The 13,695-nt window shown below is 68.3% G+C and overlaps 1 protein-coding gene across 1 annotated transcript; it reads left to right on the top strand.

The window, feature by feature from the left end:
- Positions 1-1,388: 1,388 nt before the first annotated feature.
- ASPRV1 (aspartic peptidase retroviral like 1) lies at positions 1,389-2,871 on the top strand. Its single transcript, XM_041756514.1, has one exon. The coding sequence runs from the start codon at positions 1,541-1,543 to the stop codon at positions 2,312-2,314; it is 774 nt and encodes a 257-aa protein (XP_041612448.1). The 5' UTR covers positions 1,389-1,540; the 3' UTR covers positions 2,315-2,871.
- The last annotated feature ends 10,824 nt before the right edge of the window (positions 2,872-13,695 follow it).

The following is a 13,695-nucleotide window of genomic DNA, read 5'->3' as shown; positions in this document are numbered from 1 at the left end:
GAGTGGGGAGGAGGGCAGGGGCTCCGGAAGGTTCCTGGAGGGGGACAGAGCCCAGCCCTGGCGGGGCCTTCGGGGCGCAGTCGGGCCGCAGCAGATGCTGGGCGTCCCCGCAAGGGTCGCTGCGCTCCTGGCTCCGAGCGCCCCTGCGCCCCGACAGCCTCGCGGGGTTCGGCGCCGCCTTGGGACCCAGGAGAGCGGGGCCGCCCGGGGAGCAGGGGTGCGGGTGGGGGCGCGGGAGCAGGGGTGCGGGGGGCGGAGGGGGCACAGGGGCAGGGGCGCGGGGGGCGGAGGGGGCACAGGGGTAGGGTCGCGGGGGGCGGAGGGGGCACAGGGGCAGGGGCGCGGGGGGCGGAGGGGGCACAGGGGCAGGGGCGCGGGGGGCGGAGGGGGCACAGGGGCAGGGGCGCGGGGGGCAGAGGGGGCAGAGGGGCGCGGGGGGCGGAGGGGGCACAGGGGTAGGGTCGCGGGGGGCGGAGGGGGCACAGGGGCAGGGGCGCGGGGGGCGGAGGGGGCACAGGGGCAGGGGCGCGGGGGGCGGAGGGGGCACAGGGGCAGGGGCGCGGGGGGCAGAGGGGGCAGAGGGGCGCGGGGGGCGGAGGGGGCACAGGGGTAGGGTCGCGGGGGGCGGAGGGGGCACAGGGGCAGGGGCGCGGGGGGCGGAGGGGGCACAGGGGCAGGGGCGCGGGGGGCGGAGGGGGCACAGGGGCAGGGGCGCGGGGGGCAGAGGGGGCAGAGGGGCGCGGGGGGCGGAGGGGGCACAGGGGTAGGGTCGCGGGGAGGGAGCACGGGGGCGTTGGGAGCAAGGGGTCAAGGGCAGGGGCGGGGTGGGGGATGGAGGGGGCAGGCGAGCAGGGGCGGGGGCAGGGGCGCGGGGGGCGGGGGCGGCTTCCCAGCCCGGGGCCGCCCGTCCGCGGCTGTCATCACCCCGTGTCACCCGCTCTTCTGGGACACGGGCCGGGAGGGGGCAGGATGCGGGGGGCGGGGCCTGCTCGCGGGCGGGCTGCTGCGGGGGGCGGGCGCCGCGGGGCGGGGCCTGCGGGGCCACGGGGACGAGCGGGGCGGGCTGGGCATCAAAAGGGCCCCGCGGGGGAGCCGCGCCGCAGTCGCTCCGCAGAGGCCTCGGCCCCTCCGCAGCCGCTCCCCGCAGAGGCCCCGACGGCAGCCGCGCTCCGCAGAGGCCCGGGCCCCCGCACCTGCACCTGCACCTGCGCCCTCTGCACCTGCACCTGCACCTGCACCTGCCCCCCGCGCCCACCGCACCTGCACCCGCGCCCTCGGCACCTGCGCCCTCGGCACCTGCACCTGCGCCCTCCGCACCCGCACCTGCGCCCTCGGCACCTGCACCTGCGCCCTCGGCACCTGCACCTGCGCCCTCCGCACCCGCACCTGCGCCCTCGGCACCTGCACCTGCGCCCTCCGCACCCGCACCTGCGCCCTCCGCACCTGCCCCGCGCCCCGCAGCGTGATTGCGCCCGCACGGCTCTGCGGTCTGCTGTTCGCGGTGTGCGTGGCCGCGGCGCTGGCACAGGAGGGCAGCGCGATGGCGGGGACCGGGCCGGGGACGGGGACGGAGGCCGGGCCCCGGGGGCGCCGCGGGGAGCGCACCTTCGTCCCGGAGCCCTTCGACGGGGAGGGCGTGGGCGCGCGCGCCTGGCTGCACCGCTTCGAGGCCCTCGGTGACCTGAACGGCTGGGACCCCGCGGCCAGGCTGCGGCTCCTGCGGGGGTCCCTGCGGGGACGCGCCCTGCAGACCCTCCAGGCGCTCGGGCCCGAGGCCCAGGCCGACTACGCGGCGGTGAAGGCCGCCCTGCTGCAGGCCTCCGGGGGCCTCCCGCCCCGCGAGATCGTCTTCGCCAACAGCATGGGCAAGGGCTACTACCTCAAGGGCAAGATCGGGAAGGTGCCCGTGAGGTTCCTGGTGGACTCCGGGGCCCAGGTGTCCGTGGTCCACCCCAACCTGTGGGAGGAGGTCACGGACGGCGACCTGGACACGCTGCGGCCCTTCGAGAACGTGGTCAAAGTGGCCAACGGGGCGGAGATGAAGATCCTGGGCATCTGGGACACGGTGGTGTCCCTGGGGAAGCTGAAGCTGAAGGCAGAGTTCCTGGTGGCCAACGCCAGCGCCGAGGAGGCCATCATCGGCACCGACGTGCTGCAGGACCACAACGCCGTCCTGGACTTCGAGCACCGCACCTGCACCCTGAAGGGGAAGAAGTTCCGCCTGCTGCCCGTCGGAGGGTCCCTGGAGGACGAGTTCGACCTGGAGCTCATAGAGGAGGAGCCGGCGGAGCCCGGGGCAGCCCCCTCCTACTGAGGGGCCCTCTGTGCGCTGCCCCCGAGCCCCCGAGGGAAGACACGCGCGGTGGATGGTGGAGGGCCTCCGGAACCACCTGCGCCTTCGCCCCGTCCTCCGTCTGCAGGGGCCTTAATCTGTCCCTGGGGGGGGGGGGGGGGCTTCCATCCTAGGAGGCCCCAGTGGGGGAGAACCGGCTGTCCCGGAGGGAGGGCGAGTCCTCGTGGTGGCCAAGCCGCTGTTGGTGGCAATGATTGGAAGGTTCGGTTCCAAGAAGGCCAGAAAGGGCTGCCTCCCCCAGAGGGCGGGGTGCGTCTTCAGACCCCTGAGCTGTGGCTCCTCCACGCCATGCTGTGCCCCGCTGGGCTGCGACCCGGCTGCAGGGTCCTGGCAAGCGAGACCCAGCTCCCGCAGGTGAGGCCCGCAGGTGCCCCGGGTCATGCCCCCTCCCTGTCGGGTCTTCCCACCCACCCACCTACCCGTATGGTGTAGTTTCCTTCTGTTGTTCGCTTTGAAGCTCATTGAACCTTACGCCAATAATTCCTTACTTCAAAAAAACAATAAAGATTGACTCATGGAAAAACTACGTAACGTGTTGATTGGGGATGAATGGAGTGGATGTGAGAGGCTGGGTGAAACAGGGGCCAGAGGGAAGGAGGATGCAGGAGCCCGGGGCGCCCCTGGAGATGGAAGGGACCGTATAGTATCTTGGGTCTTCTGAGATAGCCTCAAAGAGTTTTACCGATTTCTTCCCTGATGCCTGTAATCACTTCAAGCTACGGCACTTCTGCACCCGAGTTGCCTTCATGCCCAAGAACCAGCCGTATACTTGTGCGGCGCTGACTGGGGGTCGGTGAGTCACGGCCGTTGTAAGCAAGTGGGGAGGGTGCCTGCACCGGGTTCTTGCAGCCCCCCGGGACCGAGGCACGCGGGGCCGTGGGCAGCCCAGGGGGGTCTGGAGGGCGGGTGGCCGTGAGGGCTCTGCTGTGGCGAGGACGGCCTCTCCCCGGAGGGCGTGGAGCCTGAGCCGGGAGAGCCGGGTGGAGCGGGGAGGACCTTCCCAGATCTGGGAAGGGGGTGTCCGCCTTCTCTAGGGTCCACCTCATCTGTGCCTCCAGGTTCCTGCCTCTCCCCTTGGAACTCGGCAGGGCTGGGAATCTGGAAGCAGCTGGAAGGGATCTGCAGGGAGCTGGAGGGTGCAAAGCTCAGGAGCTTTTGATGGGAGGGGGGAAGGAAGGGATGTCTTCCGTTCATGGGGGGGGTGAGCCTCTCCTGGAAGTTCCCACCTGAGCATCTCCAGGGGAGAGAGAACCAGCTGAGCGGGAGCCCGAGACAGGGGTGAGTGTTCGTCCTCGGCAGCCTCTGGGGCCGTGAGGCTGGTCCTCCTGCGTGGCTGCGAGCTCGGGGGCCCGGCTGTGATGCCCGGGACGCGGCCCAGGCCCGGCCCCTCGGCCCCCCGGTTGGCGCGGCCCAGCGGGCAGGTAGCCGGAATCGGCCTCGGCAGCTGGACCGCTTCTGGGCAGGCGAGGCCTGGGGGGCCGGAGCCCGCAGGACGCAGGGGGTGGGCATCTTGGGCCTCGCAGGTCCCTGCTCCCGCTCCTGTTGGGCGTTCAGCTCCCAAGGAATGTGGCTTCTCCCCCAGGCCGAGCCCTCCCCCGAGGGGACAACCCCGCCTGCCCCTCCCTGTGACCTATTTTCCTCCAGGTCCTTGGGATCCGAGGCCCTTGCTGGGCTGTAGGAGGGAGGGGGCGGCGGGAGGCTGCCGGGCCAGAATTCCAGGCCACGCCTGGGCTGTCCCGTGTGCGGTCAGGCCGGCCCTCCGTGGGCTGGAGCCGGGCCCGTGGGAGGTGGGAGGGGGGAGGTTACAGGTGCAGATGCAGGAAGGCGGAGGGGGGTGGCGGGCAGGGGCAGAGGAGGCTGCGGGCACGCGGCTGCCCGGTGGGGAGTGTGCGTGGGAGCCCTGGGCTCGCTTCAAGCCATGTGCCAGGAGCGCTCTGTGGGCTCCGGGGCGCCGTGAGGCCGCAGACGGTGCAGCTCAGAGGGTGCAGCCCTGGCGGGTGCTGTTCACACTTGAAAGGGCAGGGGAGGCACCAGTGTGCGGGGTAGCGGGGTCGGGAGGGTCACCTGCGGAGGTCAGCTAGAGCCGGGTCTCCGGGTCCTACTGTGCAGCTGCCCGAGAGCCCGTCTACACCCCAGCTGAATTTTTCACCTCCCAGGGACCCAAAGGGGGATCCCCAGAGCAGCAGAAAAGCAGCATTGGTGTCACCTGGGGCTTGTTAGAAACACAGACTCTCTACCCCCCCCCCCCCCACCCCGGACCTGCACCAGAGCCTCCACTGGGGGAAAACAACCCCAACCACTGACCAGGTGGTTCTCCTGCACGGGATGTTTGTAAGGCTCTGGCCAAGAGCGTTCTGATGCCTCCAGGTGCGGGGAAGCTCAGGCCCCAAGGTCTCTGAGTGACCAGCACGCCTGGATGCTGTTCATTCCCCGGACGTTGCCGGATAATTCCTCGTGCCTTTATCCCACAAACACTTTATTTTTAAGCCTTTGTTTTGAACTAATTTTAGGCTACAGAAGAGTCGCAGGGGCACTACAAGAATTTCCATCCATGTTACCCAGTTTCCCCAAATGGAGACCTTTTTTTTTTTTTATAGACTGTATTTATGTGAGAGCGAGCACGAGCACGGGTGCTCACCCCGGGGGCGGGGCAGGGGGAGGGGGAAGCGGGCTCCCCCCTGAGCGCAGAGCCCACCACACCCACCCCGCGGCCCAGAGGTGGGGCCTGGGCAGAAGTCAAGTCGCCGGTGAACCGACTGGGCCCCCCAGGCGCCCGGTCACCTCGACCAGCTGCCCTGGCTCCATCTCTCCCGGGGCTTCCTGCGTGCGTGTGAGCTGGGAGTGCCCGCGTGTGCGCTCCCCTCGGAAGCCTCCAGCGCTCAGATCGCAAGGGCCAGGAACCCCCTTGACCTCGGGCCGGTGATCCAACCCGGGGAGCTGGCGGGTGTGCGGCCTCCTACCTGGCCCGTCCCCCAGGGCCACCTCGACAGCGAAGGGAACCGTTGTTTTGCGCCCGGGGTTCAAGCCCGCCGCGGCCTTCAGTGCCCACGTCTCTTGGCCTCCGCAACCTGGGCGGCCCCGCCGTCTTCTGGTCTTCGGGGCTCTTCCATTTGTGAACAGGCCCGGTCGCCATCCGGGAGCGTGCGACGCTGCTGTCGGGGGACTGATGCTTTCCCGTGAGCGGATCGAGGGTGCGCGTCCCTGGCAGGAGTGGCCGGAGGAGCGGCGACGTGCTCCTCAGCGCGCGTCAGGGCGCGGGCCGCTGTGGGCCCCTCACTGGGGAGGTTGACCTTCATCAGTCCCCGTGTCCGGTGTCCCCGCTGGGCCTGGCCACGTGTAGCGCGCGCTCCGGGCGGGGGCTGCGGGACCACGCAGGCAGCTTACCTGCCGTCGGGGGCGCCCCCACCATGCGCGCTGGTGGCTGGCAAGGCCTGATTCTACCCCCCGTGGGTCCCAGCTGGCTCTCGGCTCTGGGCTTTCCCATCCCTTTTATTATTTATGAATTTAATTTAATTTACTGATTTTTAACCAGGCGCCACCCCCGGCCTGGAGCCCAGCGCAGGGCTCGAACCCACAGCCCTGAGATCAAGAGTCAGACACGTCACTGACTGAGCCGCCCAGGCCGCCCCCGCCTCCCCGTTTGTTATTTGTGTCACGTTAGACTCGGACTCTCCTATTCAGGGACTTATCCTCTGTTCAATCATCGTTCTGACGCTCACGTTGTGGATTGGGCCTTGGCAGCCTCCGCAGACTGGCCTCCGGCCCCGTCGGGCCCTTGTTTTCTGGCGCGAGACGTCCCGGGTTCGCCTTGCGTCTGTCCTCCCTCGGGTCGGCTCTTCCTCCCGGGAGCCCGGGATCCCCCTGGAGGCGTCGGCTATTCCGAGGCCGGGATCCGGGTGTCGGGTGCGTGGTCGCTTGTGGGGTGTCCTCACGTTACTGAGCTCCCGGCGTGGCCGCGCCTAAGGGAAAACCACACGTAGCCCGTGTGCGTCTGTCTCGCTCTACGCGTAGTAAACGTGAGTTCATGGTGATACGTCCAATTCCAACCCACAGCAATAGGGTTTATTCTTTTTTTTTTTTTTTTAAGATTTTGTTGATTCCTGAGAGACCCAGAGAGAGGCAGAGACCCAGGCGGAGGGAGGAGCAGGCTCCTGCGGGGCCCGATGCGGAACTGGATCCCGGGACCGGGTCACAGCCTGGGCGACAGGCAGGCGCTGCACCGCGAGCCCCGGGCGCCCCGGGGGGTTGACTGTGGCGTCCTCCCGTCCCGTGTCTGCGGCTGGTCTCCGGCGACGGCTGCCCCTGCAGGTGCCTGCTCCGCCCGGGCCTGTCCCTGGGGCGTTTCGGTGCTGCCAACGGTGCGCCTGTGACGACGGCCGCCAGCGACCCGGTGTGAGTCGCCTGCTCGGGCCGGGCGCGGGGCGTGGGCAGCGAGTGAGAACAGATGGGGGGTCAGAGCACGGTGGTCCCCGGAGGGCCCGTGTCTCCAGGACCCCGGTGTTCTCAGAGCTGCTGGGGTCAGGGACGGGAGGGTGTCAGCCTCAGGCCGCGGGGTGACCTGGCCGCCCTCCTGCTCTGGTGCTGTTGGGGGGACGCAGAGGCAGCCGACAGCCCAGCCACCAGACGGTCGCGCCTGGCCCAGTCCCAGCCGAGGTCCACGGGGTGGGGGGCGCGTGGCTGGGCGCGCAGGGCGGCCAGGAGGCCACCAAGTGGGCCCAAGGCCCTTAGGGCGGCTTCCTTCCCTTCGGGCAGAGGTGTCCCCGGGGGTTGACATGCGATGCGGGCCAGGAACCCCAGGTCCTCGTGGGCCCCACACTGTGTCTCCTCCCTACGGCCGCCCGCATGGGGTCGCGGGGTGGGTCCCGAAGGCCCCTCGAGCACACGTTTCACCCGAACGCACGAACACAAGTGGCTGCCGACCAAGAAGCAGGGGCTGGAGACGGGAGAGCGACGGGCGAGCAAGGACGAGGTGGGCGGGGGCGGTGACCCCGGAGGACAGAGCGCGGGCGCCTCGTGGGACTCCTGAGGGGGCCCCGGAGGCCAGGCCCCAACGGTGGTGGGTTTCCTCCGCTTCGGGATGCGCTCCAGCAGCGGCGCCGGGGGGCTCCGGTCACGGTCCCGGGGTCCCGGGATTGAGTCCCGCGTCGGGCCCCCTGCCCTGGGCCAGCCGCTCCCCGGCCTGTGCGCTCTGCCAAATAGAAACTCTGTGTGTATATATAAGAAGATGCACTCGCCAGAAAGTACGTCATCAATTCTTGTTAAATTTTAAAGTTGTTTATTTTGGGATCCCCGGTGGCGCAGCGGTTTGGCGCCTGCCTTTGGCCCAGGGCGCGATCCTGGAGACCCGGGATCAAATCCCATGTCGTGCATGGAGCCTGCTCTGTGTCTCTGCCTCTCTCTCTCTCTCTCTCTCTCTCTCTCTGTGACTATCATAAATAAAAATTAAAAAAAAAATTTAAAGTTGTTTATTTTAATGTGTATCAGAAAAATACGTGTATCCTCGTAGCTTAGCCTTCGGCGAACGTTTGCAGCCTGTGGTGGGTCTAACGCAGCGAAAGCGGTGACTCCCGGACCCTGAGCCAGAGAAGGGCCGGTACCGTGATGGGCCTCGCGTGTAGGCAAGACTTTGGGAAGCGGGGGCACGTGGCTGGGCCTCCCCTCCCTGCAGTGTGAGCCCCGGAGCGTGCTCCAGGGCCGCAGGCTTGTGCGTGTCGGGGCTGCGGGAAATCGTTGACCCGTGTTGAGGGGACGGGTGAGGGTCCGCGGCCCGTCCTGGGTGACGTGGGGCCCGCCGGGGAGCAGACGGTGTGAGGGGTCCGAGGCTTCTCTGGGGGTGCTCGCGTGGATCCCGGGCGCACGGCCGGCCTTTGTGGACTTGGGGTGCTCAGCCTCAGGTGCGTGGGCTCCGTGGAGCCGCGGGGGCCTTTACGGTTATGGGAGCTGCACCTGCGGGATCTGGGGCACCTAGGGGGAGCCTGCGGGGTGGCCGGGGTTGGGGGGCAGCAGGGCCTCCAGACTGGGGATGGGCTGGCCTTCCTGGGGAGCCCTTCCCGGGAGCCCTTCTCGGGGAGCCCTTCCCGGGAGCACTTCCCCAGAGCCCTTCCCAGGAGCCCTCCCATGATGTCCTGAACCCGTCCAGGGTGAGCCCCGGGGCAGCCTGTTCTCGCCACCCGCTGCCACCTGTCCCCCCCCACCCCCACCGGCTGTGGTGCTGGGACTGGTGCTCCTCCCTGGGCTTAGGCAGGTACCCAGGGGAGGCAGGAGCACCGTGTTGCGGGCAGCGCCAACCCCGAGGCCACCTGCGGCCCTGAAACCGGGTGTCAGGGGGATGCATCTGGAGCCAAGGCCCGTCGTGTCCCCTGTCCCTCCGGGATGCGCGTCCAGCTCCATGTGGCCGGCACAGCGGGGACGGCCGGGGAGGGCTGCTGCGGGGGCAGGATGGGCGGGAAGCAGCCCCCTCCCAGGGGCACAGCTGACAGGTCTGAAGACACAGGTTTGGGGGATGAGGGGGAGGAGAGCTGTGTCCCTGGCAGGGTGGCCGGGGGGACGTGTAGAAGCCAGGGGTGCGGCCAGGATCCCCCAGCCCGGGGCGCCCCGACGTGGGCAGAGCGGGTTCAAGCCTGAGGTGCCGCCTGGGGTAGCTCGGACTTTGCTGACCTGGCAAATATGAAGTCCAAAAAACCCCTGGAATGTAGGTTTTATCTCCATTTAACAGATGGGAAAACTGACGTCGGGGGACTGGTTGGCTGGACGTGGCTCATCCGGCGAGGGGCGAGTGCTGGAGCCTCAGGCGCCTCACTTCCGAGGGTCCGGTCGGGTCGGGTCGGCCACACAGGATGTGGGAAAAACGAACTTGTCTTCCTGCGTCCTGGACAGCCGGGCAGGGCCCAGGGCGCCAACGGGGCGGCGGAGCTGAGCCGTCGGACAAACGGGCTCCGTCAACGGCACAGCGCGCAGTGGTCCTGAGACTTTGCAACATGTTCACTGTGGTTGGACACATTTTTACCAAGTTATGAAAATTAAGAATTTATAAAGATCACCAAACAGGGCGGCCCCAGGGGCGCAGCACCGCCTGAGCAGCGGGGCGTGATCCTGGGGGCCCGGGGTCGAGTCCCGCGTCGGGCTCTGCCTGGGTCTCTGCCTCTCTCTCTCTCTGTGTCTCATGAATAAATAAATAAAATTAAAAAAAAAAAAAGAATTTATGAAGATCACCAAGCAAGCAGCAGAGACATAATGGCCAAGAATAACCTTGAGAGGAAGGACCCCCCCACCGCCCCCGAATTCCAGATCCCTTTGTTACTTTATTGCTCCGTTAATTTTCCATCGTTTACATCCCTTTTAGTAATGTTGCTTGTTGTCTTTACAAAAGCAGCGAGGGCTCATTATAGGAAGGCCGCGAAATTGGGTCGATCTAAGGAGATGGAAGGAAATTTCCCCACGAACCCTCCACCCCTTAGGTCAAGCAGGCATCGGGCCGGGACTTGCCTCCGACGTTCGAGCGGGGACCCTCCTGCACCCTCTCTTTGCCTCCCTCATGCTTGTTGTTCCTGTCTCCGTTTTTAGCAAGAAATAGGCTCACGCGGCCCGTCCTCCGTGTGAACGTCCATACTCCGTGGACCTAATCACCTATTTTGGGCGCGGATCGTTGGCGACATGTCACTGTGACAAGACGGGGATGAGGAGCGAAGGGCCGTCACACGGCCTGACGCTGGAGGCCAGACGCCAGCGTGGGCAGGGGCTCCCGTGGACGTGCCACCCTCTGCGGCAGCAAACGGGGGCCCACGCGGGGCAGGGGCGGGGGGGGGGCGATGGCGGGCTGTGATGCTGTGATGCTGCGATGCTGCGATGCTGCGGGTGTCGGCCGCGTCGTCACTGCCACCGGGCCGGGTCCGTGTGCGCGTTGGCTTGGCAGCAAGTCGCTGAGCAGGACGCTTAGCTTCCCCGTATCCGGGGCCCGGGCATCTCGCAAGACATTTTTTTTTTTTTAAATGAACAGAATGACGGAGGGCGGTGGAGACGCGCCAGAGCCGTGAGGGGCCCTGGAGGCACAGGGGCTGCGTCCCTCCCCCGCGGCATCGGGTGACGGACACTCGGGTGTGAGGCCCGCCTGTCCCCGGGCGGCCCCAGAGCCCCGCGTCCCCACCGCCAGCCGCCGGTCCCCACTCTGGCCCGCACCCCACTCGCTGTGTAACCACAGCACCCCGGGCACGTGACGTGGGACACTGTCATCCGCGGTGGCCTGGCCGGGGACAGCGCCCCACTCGGGTGTCCGACGAGGGCAGACGGTCTGTGGCAGGAAGGCAGTGGGCACGAGCGGGACGCAGCGGGACGTGCGGGGCTGTGCAGCCCTGTCCTGAGGGCCTCGGGCCTGGCGGGCCGGGTGACACGTGTGCTTCCCCGGAGTGAGGGACACGGGCCATGGACGGGCCGGGGCGTCGGCAGGAGGGGAGTGAGTGCAAAGGCCCTGGTGTCCGCGGAAGCGCCCTGGGGTGCGTGAGTAGGACCTGGCGGGGGGGGCCCAGGCCCGGTGGGGGGACCGGCCACCGAGGGCACTGCTGACCGCCGAGAGCTGGGGCGCCTGGCGGCCTCGGGTCGTGATGTCAGGGGTCAGGGGTCGTGGGGCTGCGCAGGGCGTGGAGCCTGCTGACGATTGTCCCCTCCTCCCATACACAGGAGGGCAGCGCAGTCCTGGGGGGACATCTCCCGCGCCCCGGGGCTCCCCTCCGGTGCCCCTGTCCCCGGGACCTGCGGCTGGACGCCCCTTCCTCCCCCGCGGCCTCGGCGGCCCTTCCGGGGACCACTGTCCACAGCCGGGCCTGCGCTCGTCTCCGAAGACGCCCCACGGCCGAGAGGCGCCCACCATCGGGAAGTTTTGGGTCCTGATTCTGTTGGGCCCCCTGGGTGCCGCCCTCCCCCGGTCACCCGCTCTCCGGCCCGAGTGTCGCCGTCCTGTGGAATGGCACAGGGTCGGGGACGGCGGCCCTCGCGTCGCTGGTGCGCAGCCTGCGTGTGCTCCTGGAATCTCCCGGGACCACGGGGCCGGTGTCCCCACTCAAGTCGGCGGGTGATTCTTCCCCACGACCGAGCAGAGCGCAGGACAGTATCCTCCTGGCGTGCGCCCGGCGGACCTCGAGTTGGGGAGACAGGCCGGGGCCGCTCCTGTGTCTGGCAGGCAGCTCCGACCCAGGCCACGACCCAGGTCACGGCCCGGCCGCTGCGGACACCACGACAGAGCCCGGATCCCCCGACCTGGGGCCCCTCTCAGCCCCCAGGCAGCTCCTGCTCTTCGATGGCGAGTTTATTTCCCCTCAACGAAAGCCCACGCTCACCTCCCGTGTCCAAGCTCTCGACCCCGTGACCTCACCCTTGCCGAGCCACCCTCACCGCCCTGTGCGCGTGGAACAAAGAGCCGGAGCGGTTTTATTATTATTATTTATTTCTGAATTTTTTTATCATTCGCAGGCAGCGCTCTTGGACAGCTGTGCCCTGTTCTCCACAAAGCTGCATCTGAAACGACTTCTAAAATTACATATATTAACATACAAGAAATTTTTAAAAATATCAAGGTCGGGGGAAGACTGGGGGCGTCGTAAATACGCATGTACAGATCACGGGGTCTCGGGTGACTGCTGGAGGTGAGGGGTGAGCTGGGTCGGAGCCTCCTGGCAGCCTAAGCAATAAGGGAAAGGTGACCCATTAAGCGACTCACTTTCTCCGGAGGAAACACCCCCCCTCCCCCTTCAGGGACAGCAATGGGATCCTGCTCCGAGTGATGCGTGGCTTCGCCACCACCGACGGCCCTGAACGTGGTGAGGACGTGGCATGTCAGCGAGTCCTCCCCGTCCGGGCCTGGGCTGTCTCACCCCGTGCTGGCCCTGCTGTCCCACAGCTGCGCAGCCGAAGTCCTTAGCCGCCGAGTGGCAGGTGGTTGTCACGGTGGCCGTGCCCGCCGCGGGGTGAGCGCTGGACACGTGTCCTCGGCCCCACGGCTGTGGCTCCAGACGAGCCCTCGGAGCCGTCCCAGCGCCGCCTTGCAAGGGCCTTGCCTGCCTCCCCCAGGTTCCCTCTTGGGCCCCTGCGCGGCCTGCCGGGGCTGCCACCTGCCCTCCTGGCGGCCCAGAGCGCGTCCCTTCCCTCGGGTCACAGGGTCCCCACGGTCCCTGCCCACGGGGAGCTGCCCGGGGCGCCGCCTGCCCGCCAGGTGGCCACAGGGTGCCCCCCATCGGGGTCCTGGTGACGCACAGGCGGGCCGGCGGGGCCGGGGTGGGGGGATCGTGCCCGTGAACAGCCCAGAGGACGTGGTGCAGACGGGGCGTCCTCCCCGCGGCCACGCTGCCCCCGGCTGGGCTGTCGTCCCAGGCCGCGTCCCACCAGGCGGGAGCAGGACGGCACCGGCCGCCTCGGTGCTCTCGTGTGTCCGGGCTTCTGCCCCACGGCCTGACCCGAGGCCCCACGGGGCACATGCGGGGCACAGGCCGGTGCCGGGGACTGTGGGCTCGCGGCCACCCGCCCGTGACCGTGTCACCCGGGCTGAAGCACCGTCAGGAGGAGTCGCAGGCGTCCTGCCCGAGGCTCCGGTCAGGCCCGACTCGGGGCCCTGCCTGCTGCCTGTGCCTGGGGCCTGCCCTCCCGTTCCAGAGGCCGGGTCGGCAATCACACATGTCGGGGCCGCAAGGACCCTGCGTCGGGGAGAAAGGGGGCGGGGGGGGGCTACTCTTCCCACAGAGAAGCACCAGGAAGGTCCCCTTGCATGAGCCCTGCTGGCTGCACGTCGTCACGGATGACCGCCAGGGCCCCACGGGTGACCTCCTGTGCCCCACGGGTGACCTCTAGGACCCCACAGGTGACCCCTGGAGTCCCATGGATGACCTCCAGGGCCCTCTGGATGACTTCCAGGGCCCCACAGATGATCTCCAGGGCCTTACAGATACCGCCAGGGCCTTACAGATGAACTCCAGGGCCTCATGGGTGACCTCCAGAGCCCCACGGATGACTTCTAGGGCCCCACGAATGACCCTTAGGGCCCCGCAGATAGATGACCTCCAGGGCCCCACAGATGCCCTCCAGGGCCCCGCGGGTGCCCTCCAGGGCCCCATGACAGCCCCTCAGGACGGGGGTGGTTTAGGAGGCTCCTCCCAGAGGCCTGCTGGGCAGGCGGTGAGGCCAGAGCCGGCGGTGGCCCGAGGCAGTGGCGTCAGAGGTCAGGGCGCTGAGCTGTGTCCGCGCTGCCCCCCGCTCTCCGCAGGGCCTGGCCCAGAGGTGACTCCTGCCCTCTCGATGGCTCGCGTCCTGCAGTCTGTTGTCCTCCCCGCGTGTCCCCGGCCTGCAGGCCGCTCCCGCCC

This window comes from Vulpes lagopus, chromosome 5 (assembly GCF_018345385.1).
Source record: "Vulpes lagopus strain Blue_001 chromosome 5, ASM1834538v1, whole genome shotgun sequence".
NCBI classification, from domain to species: domain Eukaryota; kingdom Metazoa; phylum Chordata; class Mammalia; order Carnivora; family Canidae; genus Vulpes; species Vulpes lagopus.
This window is presented reverse-complemented; position numbering and strand designations above follow the sequence as displayed.

What these genes read in the sequence shown, in the direction of transcription:
- ASPRV1 (XM_041756514.1), top strand. Translation starts at nt 1,541, where the DNA reads ATGGCGGGGACCGGGCCGGGGACGGGGACGGAGGCCGGGCCCCGGGGG.